General features: G+C 35.6%; 1 protein-coding gene across 1 annotated transcript in view; it reads right to left on the reverse strand.

Annotated features, from left to right (window-relative positions):
• Positions 1-24,278, reverse strand: part of KCNT2 (potassium sodium-activated channel subfamily T member 2) — a 115,445-nt gene that overhangs the window by 23,029 nt on the left and 68,138 nt on the right. Inside the window, exons 13-23 of the mRNA XM_053985768.1 lie at positions 23,441-23,504; positions 18,637-18,745; positions 13,223-13,331; positions 10,893-10,949; positions 9,658-9,807; positions 8,303-8,532; positions 7,373-7,589; positions 6,002-6,107; positions 5,600-5,772; positions 3,881-3,952; positions 1,022-1,156 (exon numbers count right to left, since the gene is read on the reverse strand). Of these exons, the coding sequence (XP_053841743.1) occupies positions 1,022-1,156; positions 3,881-3,952; positions 5,600-5,772; positions 6,002-6,107; positions 7,373-7,589; positions 8,303-8,532; positions 9,658-9,807; positions 10,893-10,949; positions 13,223-13,331; positions 18,637-18,745; positions 23,441-23,504 (1,422 nt within the window). The remainder of the gene's footprint in view (positions 1-1,021; positions 1,157-3,880; positions 3,953-5,599; positions 5,773-6,001; positions 6,108-7,372; positions 7,590-8,302; positions 8,533-9,657; positions 9,808-10,892; positions 10,950-13,222; positions 13,332-18,636; positions 18,746-23,440; positions 23,505-24,278) is intronic.

Consider the following 24,278-nt stretch of genomic DNA (forward strand, 5'->3'; position numbering starts at 1 on the left):
ATGCAGATTTTGCTTCCTTTGAGCACATGCAGAAATGCAAAGAGCATTTAACTGCATTCTCACAGAGCTGCATTTACAGAAAAAAGCTCCACTGTAGTTCAATGCTCAGTTTTCTAAACCAGTGGATTCAAATCACTTTTACTATGCATCTCTGGTCTTTTGTGGAAGGTTTGACACACAGGTAATTGCAATTAAAGCAACATTGAATCATACTCAATTTCCTTTTAGGTCTTATTAGAATGAACACCAGGAAGTGCAAGGCTTAAGCCCCAAATCAGGGAGGCATTTCATAGCTGACTGTGTAGTGTGTTTTGTTTTGTGTGAGATTTTTTGGGTGTTTTTATTAAGAAAATAATATTCTTCTCAGCTCAAAGCGACACATTTTCTTCATACTCACTGAACCAAGATATTGAAAACAAAGGCTTTAATGAGGAGAGTTCTCAAAAGGAACAGTAAATCTCAGTGTTTTGCTTTTCATCACAGCCTCCTCAGCCTCTTTACTAGACTGATCATATTATATTCTCAGGCATCTTGCCATGTTGCTGTCATATGTAATGTTGTATATAATGTGCCTAAAAACCTAACTTCTGTGCAAAACTAGATATTCAAAATGTGAACACTTACTACTAACTTCACAGTGATGCAGTGCTTACCTTTCAGCATTAGAAGGATCTGCTTTTCATATAGGCTTTAGCATTACTGTGAACTTTCTTTTCTCAACTATTTTTCCTCCTAAGTCTTCAAGAGTAACTTTATTTTCCTTCCTGTAAACCTGACAGCTAACTTTTAAAATGGTTGTCTGGTTTTGGGATGCAAAGCATTTCATCTGAGCTTTCAGCAGAATACCTCAGGATTCTAAGTGAATTGCTAAGCAGGGTGGATAAAGTTTTTCCATGTAAGACACAAATTCATGCAAGGGAAAATTTAAGTAGAATAAAAAAAGAATAAGTTCTTGGCACAAGAGGCATCAAGTATTTCACAATTAATGAGAATGTGTAGATAGATTGCAAAAATGCTTTACCTGAAGAGGGTTTGAACATTCACAATAGTCTTGGCATCTGCCATGTAGTCTTCCTCAGCACTCATCGTGCTTTCCTTGTCCACCACCACCATATTAGCTGCAAAGGTGACCCCACACCTTAATAAGTCATCTAGGCTTTTGTGAAGAGAAAGAGGGAGAAAGAAACAAGCAACTTAAATATGGAACACCTGAAAGATTAGCCATGGGTTGGCATCTGCAGATCTGCTACATAACAACTTCTAATATAATCAATGATAACAACTCAATTAATTGGTAGAATAGAATATAGAACCTACTTCAGTAGGTTGCTACAGTCCCTCTCTTTTGTTAATGATAAATTTATCTCGGTTTTTTTTAATAAGCCTTTAACAGTTACTTGGGAACACTTTGGCCTTATCCACTGCAACAACTTGCTCCATTGCAGTTACTTCTGACAATAGAAAAACCCAAATAAATGCTCCAGGTTGCTCTTTCTCACAGTTTTATTTTGGTCTCAAAATGTTAATAAATTAGCTGGAGTGTTCTCAGGATGCTTTTAAGGAGCAGCTGCAGAGCAGCAGAACTTTATGCAAAGCTGGACAATGTTTGTGTGAAGCCCAACCACAGAAAACACTCACAGACAGCTGAATTACAGTTCTCATCATGCCTTGTAGCCTTGTCTCCAAAATGAAGCATGTTTCAGCTGTTTTAACAACATTTTCCACAGATCCTAAGCACTTTTTGACAAGTGTGGTGGATTTTTTTAACAATTTGTTTGGGAAGAATATATACCATTATTTTTGAAACTGTGCAGTATCACTGATGGTTGACTACAACAAAAGAAAAACAAATATTATGTGATCTACAAATGACTGCAGTAAATAAGCAGAAGTCCAAACTTTTTTTCTGAGTAATTTGTATTTCTGCTTTTTCAGACTTTCAGTTGATCCCTGAAAACAACAGCATATTTTGAAATACCCAGATTTTCTGCATTTCAATGTTTCATAAACTCAACAGCTATTCTTATTTTAGCAGTTACATTCGGCTGGCTAGTGGAGAATTTGAAAAATGCTAATGTGGAAATATTGTAATTCTAGTTTTCAGGTACCTCTAGCTAAAGGTTTCTCAAGATTGACTAGATTTCTCCAGAATTGTGAAATCTGTTCAGTTACAGATCTCAAATCCTACCCAAGGACAGGGGGCAGGTACCTACTACTTGACATATTTTGATGAAGTGCATCTCTGCTATGAATTTTGGTAGAGCTGTTTTTTTGTGACCCATCTACTTCTAACAAAAAAAGAATTGTAAATGAAAGTCATTCTTTTGGTGGTTTTCTCTCCGAGATGATGATATTTCACTGCTGGTGAACAAATGATAAATATTTTAGATACTTGTAGATAGTAGGTGGTACTTTGAAAATGTATTTTATACCCCTTAAATAAGAAAGGAAAATTTGCATATTTTACAAAGCATTTCTTATCTACAGATGATCAGATCTATTAGTTGTACATGATTTAAAAACATGGTGAGGAAAACACGGGGAATATTTCTGAACTATATTTTTTAAAGTATTCTTACTGATGATAACAGATGTCAAAAAACCCCTCTACAAACTGTAGTTGCTTATTACACCAGGAATGAAAGTGATTTTAGTGTCAGAAAAGATGCAGAAGTTCATGCTGGTATTACTGTAAACTTCTGAATTTTGAACAATCACTTATTCCAAAGACTACATGCTTCATTTTTTTAAAAATGCATTTAATTCTGAAAGAACAGCAAAACACTGTTAGGGAGGGATTTGGAGATTTCTGTTTTGAAATAAACTCAGTAAATTTAAACAAAGTTTAATTTTCTACATTAGTCAAACAAGTTAACATCTGAGTTATTGATTACTTTGACTACTTTGAGTATTCCCTCTGGAGTATACATGTTGATGCTGTTTGGGTTTTGTCTTTTTCCTTTTACATTACCTCCTTACTAAAATTATCTCACAGTTCATTTCCAGATTGGGAAAAAGGCAACAATTTAATTATTCTGCCATTATGAGTTCTTTTTATAATTATCATGTAATTAAGAGTTAAGAAAGTAGTAGATATTAATAACCTGCAACACTTTCTTGCTTTATAGGAAAAAATGTAAACAGCATTTCTGTGGGTTCTTTGTAAACCTCTCAAGGACTCGGTATCACCAAGGTAAATCTGTAACTGTATCACTATTATAAGGAAATAAGTTTTTAAATTTCTACAGGGGGAAATTAATATTATGGGCTTGTAACCCAAATTCAGTATCCACTATGTAGTGAAGCAGTTTTCTTTAAATTCAATCTACACAGAGTTTACTAAAATATTCATGAGTCCTTGCTCCTCTCTTGTTTCTGCCTGATTTTCACATTAAAGTTCTGTTGCCAAACCTATATTCATAAACATATATTAGCAGAGGTGAAGACAGAAATGTAGGAGTAAGTGATAATTTAAGTATTGGAAGATGAGACTTTTGGACACATTCAAGACTGTTTACGTTCTGTAGCTATCTTTACAAAACCCGAGTCAATGAATTCCAACAAATTATAACTCAGTACAGACTGACACTAGTATCAGGGCTATAATCTGTTCATTTGTAGAAACATATGAACTCACCTAAATAAGTGTTAATCTTATGTTTTTGAACACATTAACTTGTGCTCCCTGTCATGCTTTTCCCTTATGAGCTCCTTTATAAATCAGAAATTTGAAATCCCAAATTACAGCACAAAGACACAGACTATGCATGCAAAAAGCTCATCTCAACTACAACACACACACTAAAACATGCAATGACAATACACACAACAAACCACTGAGACTACAAAAGGTAAGTTTTCTAACAGTTATTTCACCTACTTGTCGATAGAGCCCACCATGTAGTAAACCATTGGAAACCAACAGATTGCATCCAGAAAATGCATATCTGGCCTAAGCAGCAGATGGAATTACAAAATGAAACACAGTATCACAACAGCAGCATCTCTTCGAAAATATTTTAATCAACTGGTAGTTTGGGTTTTTTTTCTAAAAATAACTTTCTTAAACTTTGGTATTATGATGTTAGTTTATGCAGGAAATAGGTTTTCAGAAAACTGTGAATCAACAGTTTGCTGTGATCATAAAGTATGATCAGAATTAACATGCTTATATTAATAAATGCACCTCTAAAATCAGAAATGTTATGGCACAGGACAATTCCAAATATAAGAACAAATGAGTAACGTCAAAGACACACTACCAAGTTATACTCCAATGGATGTCTTAGGAGGACTTAAAATAAGCATCAACAATTCTTAATTAAAATGTGCAGTGGAAATCAAATCATCATTTGGGTTTTGTGACACCTACTGCTTTCAAGCCTACTCCCCTTCAGAGGAGTCACTGCAAACGCTGCATAGAGAGAGACAACAGTAAGGGTGTTGGTTTAATTAGCAAGCAGAGCTTTTACTTCACATTAATGAATCAAAAGTGGGTTTAGCTATGAAGTGTCACAACAGCATTGAAGTGTGTGAAGTTGGGCACTGGGCTGGCAAAAGGAGTTGGCACTAGAGGGCCCCCTGTGCCCATGGCTTTGCTCTCACAATGCCAATGGAAGAGATTTAGCCTCATTTAGGCTTCTCAGTTTGTGTAATTCACTGTATGCCATAGTACCTATAAAAAACCTTCTGTTTCACCAACACAGGTGACTAAGGAGCTGCCTGAGGGTAAGTGGGACACTTCACAGCAGGCCTTTGTAGAAAAAAATCACTTAAACTGCAACCGATCTACGCAAATGGAAGTGTCGGCCCTGGAATCACAACCTACAAGACATATTTGCTTTGTTAGGTTGTTCTGCTATTCTGTGTACAAGTAACCTCCATTTCTGTGTCTTTCAAACTGTGATTTTAAGTAGCTGAGCTGTACCAAAATGTTGCAAAAAAACCCCAAAAGGCTAATTAATTAACAGATTATAAATTAAACAGTCTTGACATTGGCAAATTTGTCTGAAATATCAAAAGCAAGAAATGCAAAAAATTCCAGCAGTCATCAAGAGATATAAAAGTAACAACAATATTGCAGGTTTTAATTTTCATCCATGGTTTTAATTAATTTTAGATAAAATGTGTCTGTGGGTGTCCTTTTGGCTTAAAGAACTGTTTATCTTTTGAGTGTAGAGTTATTAAAAATATACCTAACTGGTCCAGGCCAGTAAGTGCATTGTGTTAAGTAGGTTAGTGCTGTCATGTAGCTGTGAAACTGTTATACAGCTTGATTTTTACAGTGTTTATTAAGCTATTTAATTTTAGCAGTAACTTTCACATTTTTGGGGGTAATTAAAAAAAAAAAACTTAGCTGAAACATTGGCCATGAAGAATAAGAACATATAAGTTCACTATGGCCTTTAACAGTCAATAAAAGGTCAATTTGAATCTGACAGTGAACATGCAGTATGATTTTTATCACTAACTTTGCTCAAAGATAAGTGTGCCATAATGTTTTTGATTTTCAGCTGGCCATGTGAAAAGGGGTCATCTATTGAATAACGGTAAAATGAGTTTAAAACTTAAGAGAAGGGAGAAAAACAATTTTCCTTACGGGTTATCCAGCAGTAATACAATGGGGTTTAGTTCTTTCTTTGGCCGGTAATAAGCTCGGAGTGGGACAATGAAGTTGTATAAGCCATTTCCAGCAGTTTCTGCTGCAACTATAATCAATTTATTTTTGAATCCATAGGCTTTGGCATCTTCATAGTAGTTATGCTGGCATCCCTAAAATCAAAGTAAGAAACAAGTTCAGTGGATGTGAATATTGTGTCAGATGACCCAATAGAGACCTGGTTAGCCATAAACACTTGGGGATGAAAAGGAGTAGAAAATACAGTATTATAGCAAACACTGCACAAACTTCATCTCTAAGGAGAAATGAGAATATAGCTCTGCTCAGATGCAAGAGACAAATGAGAATGCAGAGTTATCCAGTAGCAGAAACTCCCTTTACCTTATCTAGTCTTAGACAACAGAAGGGTACTTTTTCGTGCAGAAGATGACAAAAGGTGGGAGAACTTCCAATATAAGGAGAGTAAGGAGGATAGCCTTTGGCATACCTAAAATAGAAAAAAAATAAAACATTTTTCAGTATAGAAATTACCAAAACACAATTGTCTACACACGTGTTTTATGGGATGTTTATACCTATGTCCAAGTTTTAGATCAAGTACACAAAATGAACTATGTTTAACAGAGGTTAAAAGAATGTATTTGCATCCAGTTCAACAGAACTTAGTGAAAGCTGCCATGCTTTTGGGGACTGAAGGAATTTTGCTTGGGTTTTTGAAAATAGTCTCTTGTATCATAGTATGCTGTTTTGAACTGGAAACTTCTAAATTAAAAAAAGGAAGGAAAGAAAACAGAAATAACTGTACTTCTGCTCTTCCTTCTCCAATTTTTTTTCAAACATTTGCCAAGAATGAGTGAAGTCATTACCTTTTAGCTTTAATAATGTACTTTCAAAATGGCTGAAATAAATTCTAAATGGCAAATCCTCTTCCCAGTGATGTGAAATTTCTAATTGGCTTAGTGTTTTTTTTACAGGAGACCTTTTAAATCCTGGTGTTTCAGTCTGCACATTTAAGATGACTTGTCCCATTATTTTTTTCTCTGGAGCTTGATAATCTTCCCTGGGGCTTCTCACGCTTGCCACTGGTGGAGATGAGAAACTCTGCTGGTTGAGGCATTGGCTTAATTGTGTATTTCAGTTTTAACACCCCCGTCAGCAATCCCAATAAACATAATTGCTCATCTGCACAGCAGGATTGTATCTTCTGGGTTTATCTGAGTAATGCATCATTACTTTCAGTAACACACTAACAAGCATCTTGAATTAGATGGGATAATTTTGTCCCGTACTGCTTTTTTGTCATTCCTGCATTTTGAAGTGACACACCCAGCCCCAACATTCAAAAGCCTGTTGGATGATCTGATTATCACTGCATTCTCATGACAGGAATACTTATCTGTTTACAAATTTGTTGAGTGCTCACTTAATAATTACAAAAGTAAAAAAAAAAAAAAAAAAAAAAAAAAAGGCCCTAGAATATGTTATGAATGCATTGCAATACACGACTACAGCTTTTAGAACTGCAAAGAGAAAAATCTCCAGCAAATAGAAGAGCTTATCTGTTAGGTGTTTTTGTATTTCTAAGCAGGCTTATGGCTTTCTAGCATTTCCTGGATGGAATAATTCCATGATTGTACCTCATGGGACTTGCTTCCTAGAAGTGCTCAGACTGATCTGCATTTCAAAAAAAGATTATCGATGCTTTTTATATAGCATTAACTCTTCACTTCATTTTGCATTTAATGTACGTACTCAAAGCCGGCAGAGACCTCGTCGTCGGACGGGGTGGTTTCATCCTCTGACTGGTCACTGAGCAGGTCGCAGGTGGGGAGGGAGGAGGAGTCTGCCACCTCGAGCACCGGGGCGATGCTGGGCCTCCTGCCCTCCTTGCCCCCCTCGGCCGGCAGGGCCAGGGTGGCCCCGCTGGCCCCGCGGCACCCGGTGTCCTGCAAATCGATGGCCACGGTCCCTAGGGACAGGGAAAACATCTCCTTAGTGCTGCTCAGAACGTCTGAAGGACATCCCCAGATTTACTGGGGATTGCCTGGCTGCATGGCAAAGGACTGACAGCAGCACTATGCTGGTTGTGTTTATTCCATTAAAATGAAGTTTTAAACTGTGCTACAAGGAAAGCAACACTTTTCCTGACAATTAGTCTATGTCTTCTTGCTAAGTACCTCTTTTAAATCATACCTTATATAATCAGTCCTTATTAATATGCACCAACAACCTGCAGATTTTACTTATGGTGTTTTTTAAATTAAAGAAGCTCATGAAAACTTCCTACAAACAATCAGGTATGAATGACAAAGAAGTACTAATATGATTTACCCACTTGTTTTGCTTTGCGTACACTTCATCATTATTTTTTTATACCACAGTCTTAAGTAGTTTAATTCCACCTTGTCAAGTAAAAGAGAATCAAATTCCATTTGTTTGTTTGGGGGTTTTGATTTGTCTGCTTGTTCATTTTTGTCTGGGTTTTTCTTTGGTTTGGTTTGCTTTTTGTTGTTTGTTTGTCTATGAATTTTTTTAAAGTATGGGGGCAAATGTTTGAAGCTGTTATATTAATTCTTTCTATTCATAATTATAGTTTCTTAAAAGTTCAGGAAGATGCTTTAAAATGTACTACTCATTAAATAAGAATATATTGTGATGTATTTTTTTTTTTTTTTTACTTACCCATGCTGGCTATTATACTGTGTACTGGTAACCTAGAAGCTCCATGATAAGATAATTTTGATTCATGGGTTTTTCTATGCTTTTCTTGCTTCTTAAAAGCAGAATTCTCTTCTTTGGTGATATTTATATAAAAACATATATCAGTAGAACTCATGATATATCGAGGACCTGGATTCAGCAAAATGTTTTTGTTATCTTCCTTTCTAACACCAATCAGACAGACTCCAAACCTTAATTAGAAAAGGAAAGGCATGGTTCATTTTGCATAGTCCTGCAAACACCAGAATTTCCATTGTCAAAAATGAACCCCAGGTATATTTTTATTTTCTTTGCACATTATGAACATTTGCAGCTTTCTGGATGACAAGGATGTTTGAAAAATGTGTTCTGCTAAATAGGCCACATCAAATCAAGCAGATTTTATGAGCTCATGAATTCTTAGGCAGTTGAGTGTTTTTCCTAATGCCCGTAATATTCTCCTAATGTTGGTCTAGTTGATTTTTTTCTGTCAGATGAATAGTCCTTTTTTGGGAAAATATTGGTAGAAAAATGGATACATGATATGGAAAATTATTAATCATGTTAAATTGTTCCATTATTTATAAGTAATGGAAACAATTTTCATAATTTATTTTTGCAATTCACTCTTAAAAATGTATTTGATTAGTGATAGAAAACAAGGAATTACAACAAAAAAACCTCTTTCTCTCCTTAATTAAATATGAGAATAAACCCAGCATTTAGGGTTTGATAAATGGTTATTTTATCAAATGTATACAAACATGCATGATTTGTGTTTATTTTGGATGTTCATCTCACAGAGCATCACTGGACAAGTGATGTATCACCTGGACCATAAAGTAGGCATGTTATCATCTAACAGAAAAAAGCGTTTTATGTTTGAACAATCACCAGAATGTACCATGTGACACCTTTAAATTGAACATTTCCCATAATATCAGCATGCCACAAAGGAAGCCACATTTCCAGCTGAGTCCTAAATAAATAAAAAAAACCCTACATCCTCCCACCCATTCATTTCTAGATTGTTTTGGACTTGGAAAAGGATTGGTGTTCTTGCAAAACCTTCAAAAAGTGCCTTTTTTTTCTGGTTGTCCAGCCTATCCTTTATAGAATACTATTCTCTTAGACTGAGATGGGCTGTACAGAATGAACATCAGCTTTTACCTGACCAGCTCCAACTCACAGAAATATATCCATATTAGTGGCCAGATACTTAAACCCAGGAACAGATCGATGTGCAGTACTGTGCCTTTAGTGCAGAGCTATGTTGCAGGCAAAACAAGCAATTATTTCTTTCAACTTTTGATGGTTGATAAGAAAAATAAACATACTTTTTATGTGCATGGAAAGAAGCATATGTGAAACTCTTCCCCTCATACTCTGCAAAAAATGTACTTTCTTCCAGGCTGATGTGATACACTTCGTTACCAGAGCATCTGCCATACATTTTCTGCCATTGTTCTGGTGATTGCTGACTCTCCCTGAAACATAAAGAGAATAATTTAACACTTAATGCAAAATTCTTATTAATAAGAATGGTATTTCATGTCAATAGAAACTACAAATATCTACTGAAAAGGTCCCATAGGCTAATCTGAAAGAAGTATTTGAGATCAAATCTTGGTAATATTTTAAGTACAGAGATTATTTTAATGTATTAAAGAGCATTTTCTGCTAAGTAATAGACATATAAGAGTATGTACGTTAATATCAGGAGAGAGGTGGCTCAATTACTTTGAAATCACACTATAATAAGTAGATCCATGGCAGCTTGAAGATGAAAAAACCAGTACTGGTAAAACCAGTAGCATTCTCATTATATTCATAAAGACAGTTCCTTCACGTGCTTTGTGGCAGACTCTGGTTCCTGTCTGAGTATCATTAACAACTTATGTAGGAAAGAGTCATTTGTATTTGGTCATTTGATCTGTAAGAGATTTTTCTGCATTTGCTTATCAGTGATCTTTATAGCCTCTGGGTATTTTTGGTTCCTGTGTCTTGTGGACTATCACAAGTACAGAGCTTCTCTTCTCTAGTGCAAGAAAATAAATTACAAAGCAGATCAGCCTTTACTCTATGCAGCTGCTGCCCTTAATGCAAACAGTTCAGTGGAAATCTCCAAACCTCAGCAACCCCAACACTTGTATCCCCTGGAGCTCCTGGGAACTTCTTGATTAAGTTTCACATGGAAACAAGGTTCTGCCTGCATGATTTTCACTGGAGGTAACGGATGCATATATACACAGATATGTGCAGCTAGGTCATGAATCTGACAAGTGTGTCCTGTGTTTTGCCACTTGGAGTAAAGATCTCAAGATCCTGGGACATGCTCCTTTAATGCTCATTTATACATTCCCAATACCTTAACACAATTTGTATTTTTCTTCTTTTGTACCATGTTTCTTCACTCTCTTCATGGAAACATTTTGTTTCAAGATGAAAATAAGTAAACCATTTTTGTTGTAACACTATAAATAGTGTACTAGGTATAGAACAGCAGAACTAGCCATGTAATTTCAGAACATTTTCCCTTATTTCACTTTTCCCCCTAAAATAAAATGGTCACCTGTTTAATGTCTGCTTCGTTCCAGTGAGTTGTCTGAAAGCTTCCCATGGGGCTGTACTGTAAAGATCACATTAACTTCAAGTCAGAAAGGTTATTTTCTTCCAGTATTTTGTATCATCACACAAACCCAAATGGAGTTGTATTACTAGTTTAGATAATCAGATAACAGTTAAAGATAAATGTTAAGATTATTAATTAAGATTGATAATGAGATTATAAATAAGATTCAAGGTAGAATTTTGGTGTCTCACAGACTAAAGTTTTGAATTCCACAAACAGTTGAGAAGACAACAGGATTATCTGCACCTCCTTAACAGGTATTTAAAATTTGAGTCCTGCATAAGGTTTCATGCAGGTGTTAATAGCAACCATGATAATAAAAGAAAAATTAAACAGGAACTAATGTAAAGGAAAGTAGTTCACTATTAACATTGGAAGTCTATCTAACAAATTATTTTCATTATGTAGATCTAATTTAGTATTTGGTTTGGTTTATAAATACATGTATATAAAATTTTTATTTGTAGCTTAAATAATCTGTTTTCACCTGATCTTTTTACTTAGCCAAACTCAACTGCTCATCTGACTTCACCTTTCATACACATAAATAAAGGTAATTTCACCTACTTTAACAACTAGCAGTTAATTTACCTCTTGCTCAACAGCAGAATACATCTGGAAAAGCAAAAAAAACAACCCTGTCTGAACTATAAATTGGTCAAATCCAAAGCAGCTTTATGTCTGCAGTACAATGAAAAATGCCATTATTTTTGAGTCTGTCTGAAAATAAATGCTCTGGAGAGTGCTGACTACAGTAGATAAATAATAACTAGACATTTTCACTTTTTCAGTCTTTCTGTATAAATACAGAGAAGTATTTTTACAGTTACATATATTGTACATTCTTACAGAACTGCACATTATTTTAGTCCTTCTGGATTCAAAGTAATGCTACAACTATTTGTGCAAAAACTTTCTTCTTTTTGCTCCTAGTATACAATGACCAGACTAGAAAACAGTTACTTTTATTATGCTGCTTACATCTATTCATTCTGATTGCAAAAGAAATCTTAAGCACTCATGAATTTTGTGACACTTACTTTGCATCACAGTTAGGGATCTGTAAATGATCAATGTGACTGTGTTAAACAATTAAATGCTGAAGTTCCTAAGTACAGCAGAAAACATTTCCCTTTTCTGTGTTTGGGTTTGTGCTGAAGGAAAATTCCGTGACAGTTGTTAGGAACACTGCTCTTCTTTTACAGCCATGTAATATGAAATAACTGGAACAGGCTCTGGATTCTGTGCATGTCACAGAATTAAAAGGTAGGCAGATAAAAAAAGTATAAAGAATGTATTTCACCACAGTGCTCAGCAGGTATCCAAACAATGTTTTGTTGTCTTCCTGCTAGGAGATTCTAGTGCACAGTGCCACTAAAATCTTGACATTTGCTGCTCTCAGTAGTAACAGCTCTAGGAAAAATTTCTGTTTTCCCCATTCTGGGCAAAGGGGAATACTAGAAATGTCATACCGAAGGTTAAATAACTCTGCTTATAAATATATATATATACTGGGTTCATGGTTACTTGAAAAAGAAGTTAGGATGTTATAAGACATATGTAGTGTATATGCAGCTATTCCATTTCTACAAATATATTTAGAGATTCACTCTTTATTGCATCTGTGTGCCCACGACATTTCAATCAAGAACACCTTATTATTCCAAGAATACAGCATAAAAGAGATACACCAGATGTGGTAAAATTATTTTAGTGAATTCAGAGAAGTCCTACTGTGACTATGCACTCTGCAGAGATACCATAATTCTGCACCCCTTCCAGCAGTGTGGTCATGTTAAAAATCATGTATGTTTGTTTGCCTCTTAACATACAGGCACAGAAGAGCAAATACCATATGTCATCAAAAAAACTTTTTTTTTTTTTTGTTAATTGAAACAAACCTTCAAATTAACCTATTAGAATAGGTATTCTAAGGACTTCTTAGTGCTCCTAAGTAGAACTTTGTGATAGAGACACTTCAATCTACTAAACCAGAAATACAATTTTTTTAATATTTTGTATTGTAAAAGTGGCACAACAGCATGCAACAAACTCTTAAATACTGGGGGGAGGGGGTATTCTATTCAAAACTATACTGTCTTGAGTAAGGCATTTTGATGCTTTTATTGTGCAGAAAATTCCTTTTTTTTTTTTAACTGTAGTTGTGTGGGAATTCAGGGGAAACTGTTTTCCAAATAGCAGCTATGACATTTTTCATTTCAGCTATGACTTTTTTCTTTGGGAGTTTTTTTATAGTAGTATATACTTACTGTCCCCTAGATGTATGAACCAGCAGAGTGATTAATGTAGAAGTAGCTGGACATATACAATTTAAAGCTAACATGGCATATTTGAATTCCTCTTCACATACTACATGATCTGTAGGGAAAAAAAAAAGAAGGATACAAATTGTTTTACAAAAATACTTTCAAATGAACAGAATTATCATTTCCTTTTCTAGGAAAATGGTGAAGATGGATCACTCAAAAGTTGGCCCAAGATCTTCATTTTCTGCTTGAACCTTAGAAATCAGCTGTGTATGATTCTCCCTGTCTATGCTATCTAACATGGATGGCTATTGTTTTAAATCCATATCACAATTAAATGCTCTCCAGTGCTTGCTGATGGCATGAAAAGGAAATAGAAATTATTCTTTAATGTAATTCCCATATACCTGTGACAGTATTGAAATGGCAATAAAAAGGGGTAAGCACAAAATTTCTAACTGCTTGTCAGTGTAGAAACAAAGTCAGAGAGGTTTTGTAAAACCACAAAGGCATTTAATACTAAGTCAGATTTTTCCCCTCTGAATTTGGTATTTGGTTGTTTCAATGGTTTCAGAATTTGCTTCTAATCAGAAAGAATATTACAAGTAGAACAGCTGATGATCAAAAACATAGGCACATGAAAATGGCTGAGTAAAGGCAAGCAAACCTCCCCAGCTAGACCTGAATTATGCATATCTGCTTCTGGTTTCACCAATGTGTCACTGAAATCCTTAGAACCACCTTGCCTCCCTAAGATGCTTTCCTGACAAGATTTATAGTATAGCTATAAGCATGACACTTCCTGAAAATAAAAGTGAAGGCATATCGTGCCTTCTCTGTTCCTTTTATTTTGAAATATCTGGAGGCTTTTCAGTAACAGAATCATTTACTACTGAATTGAGTAATTAATTCTCCTATTTTCTGAAGATCAGGGCTTACTTAAATGTCATAAGGAAGGGATGAATTTAGTTATATAAAGACACTGTCAAATGTAGGACAAAATGAGATTTTTCTTCCTGTAAATATATTTCAGCTATAGCAATTAAATATTTTCTGCAGAACATGTTTCAGATAGAAATATGTTCTTTTAGTTGACCATATGCCATTAATAAACCTACTTGAATTTCAAACCAGAGAGGGTAAGGCATAGTCTGTGGCTTGAATGGAATATCTGCAGTCCATTACCATTAGTGAGATGACAAAGATTTATGGAAGTGTATACCAACTTCCTGACACTGAAGGAAAGAGAACTCTTGCTATTTTTTAATTTGTATAGGATTTTGCCAAATAACCTCCCCTTATTTTTTTAATGGAATGTTGTCATATTATAGCTAAACATTTTGAAAATACAATAAAGAAAAAATACACAAGGTAATGATTTCATCATCTGTTATTTCAGATCTTGTATTTGAACCCAATTGTACATGCTGGCCTAAATACATACAAATGGAAGTTAAATAAATCACAGATGGCACAATGAAGATGAAAACTGTAACTTCAGTCTCCAGATGCACTCCACTCTCTAACATATATGGTGAACTTCCTTGGCAGATGTTTATGTAAAATATAATGTTACCAAAGAATACAGCACACAGCAAACCGAGATTGCTGTCCTACAACAGCCCCTTAATCATGTCTGTAAGAGATTCACATGGTGTTGTCAAGTGTTTCCACATCAGGAGCCTTGGAGCTGGACTTGTGGACTATTTCTGCACCTGTTGGAGACTTTGACCTTCTGCAGGTAAGTTCTTGTATTAGACACAGACCAGGTCAAAAATGCCTTGCTCGTTTCTCCAATTATTTGACAGTTTACAGCTTTCCTATAACGTTACTGTGTTTTCTGTGTGTGCTCAGGACTTGTACTGAGGATGATGACACAGAACTTTATCTGCTGCATCTTTCAGAAGTGAGCAGGGAGGAAGCTGGATGACAGCTCTCCCACTCCTCAGGTCTGGGACATCAGTTGTGTCCCCTGACAGCAGGTATCAGAATCAGCAAATTACTCATCCAGTGTGACAGTGAGGCAGCCCAGGAAATTGCAGTTTGTCTTGAAGTGAATATTAAATATATCAAATCAGCTTGCCAGAAAAAGAAGTATTTTGATTGAGTTTATACTAAAGAAATATTACATGTAGAATTTCCGTAAGTTGCTGTTTCTGTTGAAAATATATTTTGACAGAAGATTTGTTGCTAAGTCTGTCTCAAATGGATGTAGTAATGCAGTGGGGTGAGTTATGGTTTCTGTGATGTTGCTGAGGATAGAACAGACTCAAAATACTGATTCATGCCTGCAGCAGCAGCCATGTGGTAAGAATGACCTAGACCTGGCAATTATTCTGAGAAACCCTACTTTTGTCAATTTGATAAATTAACATGACCACTACCAGATCTGATAGAGAAAAATGCCCATCCATTACCTCTAGACTATTTTTATCTGTAATTGGACAGATTAATCATCTGCTGCATTCAATATCCATTTCGGTGAATCTGGACTCTGTTTCTTTGAAATAAACTACTGAAGCTTTGATGTCAGACTTCAACAATCTGTGCTAATTCATGGGTGCCTTTTGAATAAATAGAGAATGTCAAAATGTATCCCCATTTCCTGGAATTGTAATTATATATTATTTCCAAATACTCAAAGTAAAGAATATACACACACACACACACACACACACACACACATACACACACAAAAATTATAAAAGTTTTAAGTTCAGCTCAGAAAATACTGAATTTAGTTGTCTCTGAATTGCATAAATATATTGCACTCCTGTGGAAAATCTTCGCTTTATTTCCCATTTGTACTGAAATGCGAGGCCAGGAACTTGCACCAAGGGTATTTTTCTATGGCCTTTTGTAGCCTTGTGTGTTTGAAAGAGAAGTAGGAAGATTAAGAATGTAACTTCCAGCATTATTGAAAGAAAAACTGGGCATGTCAAGGCATTTTTATGTTGGAAATTACTAGGGAGAAATCAAAGCATTTCAGCTTAAGAGATAAGGCAGTTGCCCATCTGATCACTGTCATGTTAATAGTGGATGTGTATTGAAAGTGTTCACACCTTAAACTTGCCAAGGGCTTTGCTGACATAAACATTTGTGCCACTGTAGCAATGTAAGTAGGTTAATATTTTAAACAAAGTAGTTAAAATCCACTGTAAAAAAATATCAAAAGGCACAGAATGCAAGGATGTGTATGTGATATCAGGTGGAAAGTCAGGAAACCTGACTTTCTGAGAGGTCATATGAGCCTGGCCAAGGTGCCTCCATCCTCTTGCTTTGAGGACAAAAATAAGTTCTCATTCTCTCATTAAAGACAGGGAGGATGTTTAAATCTTGTTCACAGGGTGGGAATACATTATAACAATTACTTTTCCCATATACCGTTCCCTACTCCTATAGGAATATGCAGTCAGTGTCTGAATTTTAGGACTGCCTCATGCAATCTAGGAGGGCTGGACAACCTAACAGAAGCTGCTGAGAAACTGGACTTCTAGTGCTTTATACATTTTTAATGTAGTTAAAAGTTAAACTTTAGTTAGGAGGACTATCTGGTTGTATTTCTTCTAAATTCAAAAACTTCATTTTTGACAGCTGTAGTCTCTAAATCTGTGTGCAAAGAAAAAAAAAAATAAAAGGAAGAAGCAGAAATCCTATTACTGAATATTTCAGGCTTACAGAAATGCCCAGTATTGTTTTGGGAAACCTCTGGAAGAAAACAGTCATTTTTTTCAAGGAATATCAGATTTAAAAGAAGCTTTTACATTAAAGCAGTAATAAAGCAGCTCTGAATCATAATAGGAAAAGCACTTAGAGAAATGTTCCAGATGGTTGTGACAAATTTCACTGGTAAACACTCTGGACAGGTCTGTAGTCTGCAGCCCCCACTGGGTACATGTTTCAGGATGATGAAGTGTTGGGTGACATTAATTCCAAAGGGGGATCCTCTCAGGAAAATGTATGCCAAAAAATATTGTTCTCATGGCTCCAGCACTGCCTAACCATTTGCAGTAGGGGAACATCCAGTGGTGATGCTGAAGTTCAGTTGAAAGAAATTTTACCAAAGGAGGTTTTCCGGGTATTTTGGTTGGGGTTTTTTTGGTTTTGGTTTTGTTTTTTTTTTTTTTTTAAATATGGTCCAAATTCTATAACATTTCAAAAAGACATGAAAAATTGCCTCTGTTTTAAAAGTCTAGTTGTATATAAGCTCTTACAGAGACAAGCCATTAGGAATAATGAAACTCTTAAAAGCACAATTTGGAAGAACAAATGAACACAGTTACTGATAAAGGAAAGCAGCCATGGCTAAGGGAGCAGGGATTACGTTTGTGCTGGGTGGTTTTAAGAGGGAGATGAGAAAGTACCATCATTCTCATCACAGCATGAGCCTTATTCCCCTCTGTGCCATCTCATAGCTTGAGATTACACTTTTATAACTTCAGAACTGCTACTGATGGGGTTTTTTCTTCTTTCTAACCCAGTGGTAAATTACGTAGCTTTTAAAATTACAGCTTTAACTGTTGCTCTGGAGCCATTCTGCTGGAATTTACTTTTTCATCACATTCTGGATGTGGGATGATGGAGGAGACTAATATTTTTCCATAGAGTTGGTTTTATTTTTGCATGAATCAGCAATCTTTTCTTCCTTGGAATATCATTCAAGAAAATTGTATTTTCCAAATTGCAGCTGAAAAGGAAAGCTTCTCTTCTACTTCAGAGCTATTTCTCCAAAAACATTTGTGTGTTTTTGCACATGAGCATATGTACATCTATATACTTACATATGTGACTTTTTAGATATAGACAGAAAGAAAGAGAAACACATAATGCAGAGAAATAGTTTGTCAAATAAAAGTTGGTAATCTCTTATAGGAGTGGATTTTCTCGGATTTCTTAACATCATTTTGTATTTTATGCCATGGTTTCTAAGGCATGCATTTTACTAGATACAGAATTAAATTATATGTCTCTTTCCAAAATATTAAGTAATATTAAGTAATTAAAATAATATTTTCCATACCACTTGGTAAAAAACAATCCAATGAGAAAATTTCTCCCTCAATCATTTGTTGGACTAAATCTGAGTAGATCTTCTTATACACCCCTTAGTAACTATGTTTCAGTAGACAGAAATTAATTACAGCCACAGGTACAGTAAGCTGGAGACTTACCTGGATCTGGAATAAAGGAGTAGTTATACATCAAATAATCATACTCTCTATATTACGTAGCATAAGACTATTAATTCTTAAAAGTGCTTGTAAGTAAGTCTTTACCCTTGCCAGGATGTGTATTATTTTACAAAAGTGCAGTTTCTAAGTCGTAAATATGCCCAGGGATTCTCACTTTGCTTGTGTTCATGAAACAAACTGTCAAACACTAACGAGTGCTTCAAATGACTGCAATCTTCCACTTACCTGCAAACTTGATGTGGAATTTATTCTCAGGCTTCAGTATCTGAACATACAAAGGACAATTTGGAGCAAAGTCTTTAACTGCCCATGCTCTTAAAATGGTTTGGTGATCCTAGAAGAAAGAGTACGAGGGGGTGCCAATGAAATACAAACAACCATGTCAGACTAGAAAAGGAATCTATTCTCAGACTTGCTCCATTGAAGAAAACTCATTTTAAGACCATGTGGCACCAGCTGGTATGAATGTTTATGTGCAAGTTATGTGCAAGTGATAAAATTACTACTACTTAATAATTTCCAGAAATCTTCCACTAATAAGGTATTTTGAACCTCCACTATCTTTCTGCAAATGCTAATGATTGTGTTATTTGGAAAAGGGTAGCGTTTGGATATGGAATGATTGTGTGAAAACTTAAGATGGCAGTGATTAGTCATGTCCAATCCATCAAGAATTATGTAGCATAGATGTCCTTCCAAAGAGATTCATAATTAAAATAGCATTAAATGACGACACCAGCAACTGAGAGTTTAAAATTGTGGGTAATTCTAAAAATATCAGTTTAATTAAAAGCAGATCTGAATTTTTGTGGAACTAAAACATTTGCATAACTGATGTCAGGATGTAGCCAGCTATTAACCAAAGATTCCAAGAGATTTTTCAGGCTGTTAGTTTTTGTTCTTATTACCACATGGCAAGAAGGAGTTAACTGTAGGGTGAATGCTGCTATCCATAAAAGTCATCTATGTGATAATGCATTCATATTTTGAATTTTGTGAAGTAAGACTAATTCCAGTTTATCATCCATCACTTTTTATTTATTTCAAAACAAAAATAAATAAAGAGCTACATGTAGGAAGCCATGCCTGGATTGAAATGCCTTGCCTAGTCATGAAACTGGTGATATTTAAAGATAAAATAAAAAGAATGATTCATTACGTTTGCAGCATCAGCAGTAAGAAAAGGTTTCAGACTCGTGAGCACAAGGGAAAATCTCTGCCTGGAACAGAGTGAAATTGACATTTTCAAACTATAATATTTCATTATCAATTGAGATGTTAGCAAGTATTTTTCTACTAGAAAAACTAGAATGGAGTCATAAGAGGATGGAAAAATATCTTATTTCACATTTTTCTTATTAGTAGTTTCATAGGAGTAGGATTGTTCTGCCCAGTCAGGAGATTTAAAAGCTTGGGTTTAACATGCTGTAGGTTTTCCTTGTATGCAGCCACTTTTTTTTTTTTTTTTTTTTTTTTACTTTTCTGTAACATATGGCAAATTACCCTCCTCAGGATTTTGTGTGTGTGTGTGCTGTTGGCTTTTTTTTCTGTTTTTCTTAAGGTAATGTCACACCAACACAGCTTAGAAGCAGCAAATGACTGGGTAATGGGCTAGATGGTTGTCACATAGCTATGTTACATGCCTAGAAATATAGTTATCTCTATGATACATATTTTCATGGATTGTTTATTTATATTTTTTAAAGCCTGGTTTTATCAGAATATGCGATGATTGTTAAATATAAGAATGAAGATTTCATTATAAAATGATTCAAATTACACTATTTTGTTAAAAACCCGAACAAACCTAGACCCATAGATCATCTCAGTGGGTATGCACTGTTCATCTAATAACCTTGCATTATTGTTTCTTTTTTTCTCTTTCCACTTGGTCTGTCCATGTGTTTGTGTACAAAAGCTGGTTATTTGGTTCCCAAGTTTTTTGCTCAGTTCTTCTCCCAAATTCCACTCTGAAGAAGCAGTACAGGGGAAAGAAAGAAAAATACAGGTAGGCACCTTAAGTGATTTCTTAGTCTCTTCATACTGTTTGAAGAGATTCAGTCTCTTCATACAGTATTGTGTCTCTCTGTTTTAAAATGTAGCAATTTCTATGCTATATTGCAGTCACTTTAAAAACCTTTCTCCCAATATATGGTATATATGTACACACAACAAACAGAGGTAACTGAAACGACATTATGCTTCTGTTCCCATTATTAAGTATTTGTTTCTTTGGAAGGTGAGTGAAAAAATATATTCTCTTCTACATCACCTCCACACAATGAACTGCAGTCAGTGATCAAAAAATTACCACAGATACAAATGGTGATTAATACAGAGGTGATATTTAAGTTCATGTATGAAAAGCTGCAAGTTTTAAAGTGGGTGTATTTAAATCATAAGAACTCAAGGAAATTTATTTAATATGTACTTTAAAGTAGTTCTCTTAATTGAATCTTTTTTTGCCACACATAACTTGATAAATTAGTTATATCCTACTATGTTTGCAACTGTATTGCGATGCCATTAAGGCATTGTAATTTAGATTACCAGTACAGCAGAGTCACACAATTTGATTAATGAAGGGGGAAAAAAAAGGTGCAAGCTTGAATTGGACCATCTCTGAATTTTCAGAAAGCCTGAGAACAAAGCTTTCAGCAACAGTAGAAGTGTTGTCACTAGAAGTTATTAACTAACAAAATAGCAAGCAATGAACAGCCAGGGGTATCCATGGCAAATGAGTAAATCTGCTTGAGCACTGTAGCTGGGGGGATAAAAACCCTCATGGGCATCAAAAAATCACTTGAGTAACAACAGCTCTTCTGGTCAGGAATCTCCTCCTTTTATTTTGACAGCTGTCATGCACAGGAGAGCATCCAAGGATCTTTTAGCAGTTTGTCAGCTTCTCAACAACAGCAGGGTGGAAAATCAGTGGTACTTATAAAGATTGTTACTGGGATGACAGCTGAACTTCCTTCAGCCCTGTGACAAACAAACCTTCTGTACACTAACATGAGGCTGGAGCAGTGTAGGAAATCCAATAAATTTCATTTCACAGCCCTAGGGGGCAGCAAGACAAAATATTTTTTTAAAAATTTAAGAATTTTCTACTTGCAGTATAAATAATTGCATTCTCTGTGAAAAGGTAATCTGAGAGCAAAAGAGATAACAAGGCAGAGAGGTGACACCTTGTTTCAAAGCTTCAGATCCCACTGACCCTGAAATATCATTGTGGCCCAGGGGAAGGGACCAGGAGAGAGTCTTTGGTGAGATGTGCCTGTCTGTGTGCTCCAGGTACAAAGAGAAATGAGATTTGATAGAAGTCTGTAGTGGCAGCTGAAGTGTGCCAGGTACCATTCTGATGTTTCCTGAGGGCAGAAAGGAAGAGCTGCAGTGGGCCATGGCTCCAGAGCCAAACCTGCACCATGCTGGCCACAATGGACGGGAGCTCTGGGAGCTCCATGCAGAGCCCACTGCTGCCCTACAGCACAGTCCAGCAGAGCTGAAAATTGTCTTTTCTTTGCATAAATTCTGAAGCAGTTATGAGCAGAGATGAACAGCTGACTGGTGGTGTTGCTGTCCTTAATGCTGCATAAACCTTCCCAGTGCAGTGTAAATCACACACTGATTTTATGGGATTTCCTGTTTGTAACCACTGTGCAACTCTCAAGTGCATTGTGCGAAATGAGATCTTGTAGCTGATTTATTCTGAATTCATGGCTGATTTAGATAAGACACTTGGGCTAATTTGGAATTTTTCAGTCTCCTACAAGTTACAGGTATTTTTCCAGGTATTTGCAAGAACTCTTGCTTGTTCTTAATTTTAAATACCCCACACCCTCTGTCACTTCCAAGCAGTAGGTCTGCCTGCTTGACTGCTCTGGGATTACTTACTGCCAGTTCAGTGGCTTTCACTGCTGTGTTTTCAGGAGTCTATTGCTGATTAATCAAATTCAAAGTCCTTAGGTCAGTAAGTTTAAATGTTATAGCAGGAGCACAGGTTTATGTCTCAGGGAACTCAGTGAATTTCTGCAAGGGATGGGTCCAGAACAGGATCTTTCGCTAAGATCTTTTAACAAAGTTCTGATGCCAGATGAAGTAATAAGTGATAGAAGATATATTAAGTAATGCTACAGATATAATGCAAAGCTCTCATTTCCCATTTTTACTGTATCTCTTTTCAACATTTAGAAAAATAATTGCTATTTCTTACAATGTAGCACCAAAACAGTATTTTTAGTTGAGATTGTTAAAACATAATTACTGAATTATAAATACTGGTTCTGTCCTGTTAGTCAGTTTATAAGCATCTTTGGGGATATTCAGACTAATACTGAACCCCTTTGGAGTTCAAGATTGAACTGAATGAGGCAACACTGCAATAATTTATTGTAGTGCACATGGTGAAAGATTTCAAGTTATGTTCATAAATTCATCCTCAGTGAAATTTTTTTTCTGGATATCTGTGATCAGTAGATAATCTCATTAGCTGGAAGAGTTCTAGTTCATACAGTTTTATTCTTTTATCACAGAGGCACTGCACAGAAGTTTGTATTAGCTGTGTTTATTTGTGGACAGTAACTTACCTGACTGCAAATAACAACCAGCATGGGCAAACCCATAGAAACTTATTTAAAGAATCTTGCCATTTTTCATTTTTTAAATTGGCCAATATGAAAAATGGTCAAATAGTCTCATATATATTGGTTACTTGTATTAGTCACAAATTTATTTATAAAGTTGAGTTCAGGCTTTACTTCATTAGTTGTGAATATACCAGTCAGTTGATGTCTCTTTTCTGATTTAATAAATACAACTGATTAAATTGAATATCTAGAGCAGTTCAAGTACTTTGAATATTGACAGAGTACCATTCTTGGAAGTGATTAATGACCAGTTATCAATGTATCTATGTATCTACTATGAGAGTACTTCTATGCTGTTCTGCCCTTGTTGCATAAAAAAGAGCTGAGAGGGAGTAAGGGCAGTAAAACCTGTCCATCCTCTCATTTCTCCCTCCCCAACTTACAGCTGCTGTCCTGTCCACCTCACAGCGGCTGCTCAGGATGAAACAGGCTTCAGCATTGTCCATCCTGGAAGAGAGGAGACAAACCTGTCACAGCCCAAGCAGGTACTCTCTGGACTCGTGTCTCACAGTCAGAGTCTTGCACAGAGAAACAGAACACAAATTTGAGTCTGTTCTCATTTCTTACACTGGGGACAGTAAAAGTTGTGTCCAAGTAGAGTGGCCTCAAACTTAATTTGCAAAGTATTTATCTGTCATGAATATGGAAGGTGAATAAACAGCACCAGCCTGTCTGGTGTGTAAGAGTGAAATATGCACAAGTTATTACTGGTAAGAATGAACAAGAGGGGACAGATAATAGACTTGTCTTGCCTAGTGAGAGCAGAAAGTTGGGTAGATGTACAAGAATTATGTGTTTGGCATAAATAACAGACATTTCTGTGTATATATGCATTAAATGAACTATTCCAGTTCACTATGTCTTTGATTAGAAGAAATCATGGGAGCTCTATGAGTAATTTCAGCTAAGCAAAGGAGTAGTACTGGGAAGACAAGGTCTTTACCAAAGTTATAGCAAAGAAAATTCAGTAAAATTAGATGAGATTTTTTTGCAAAAATGTTTTGTTAATTGGCTATTCAGTACTGATGCAGTCACCCAGCTGTTGGTATTTTGGTGTTACCTTTATCATGTTATTTTGACATTGGTTCCCATATAATATATGGCTACATTTTGATAGCGAGACCCTTATTGATTATTTTGCTGCTGTTGGTAAACATAACTTTATTTATTAGAATAATTTTATCATGTGCCTTGTAAGCTCCTCAGTACATTATGTTCTCA

Source organism: Vidua macroura, chromosome 9, assembly GCF_024509145.1.
Source record: "Vidua macroura isolate BioBank_ID:100142 chromosome 9, ASM2450914v1, whole genome shotgun sequence".
NCBI lineage: Eukaryota > Metazoa > Chordata > Aves > Passeriformes > Viduidae > Vidua > Vidua macroura.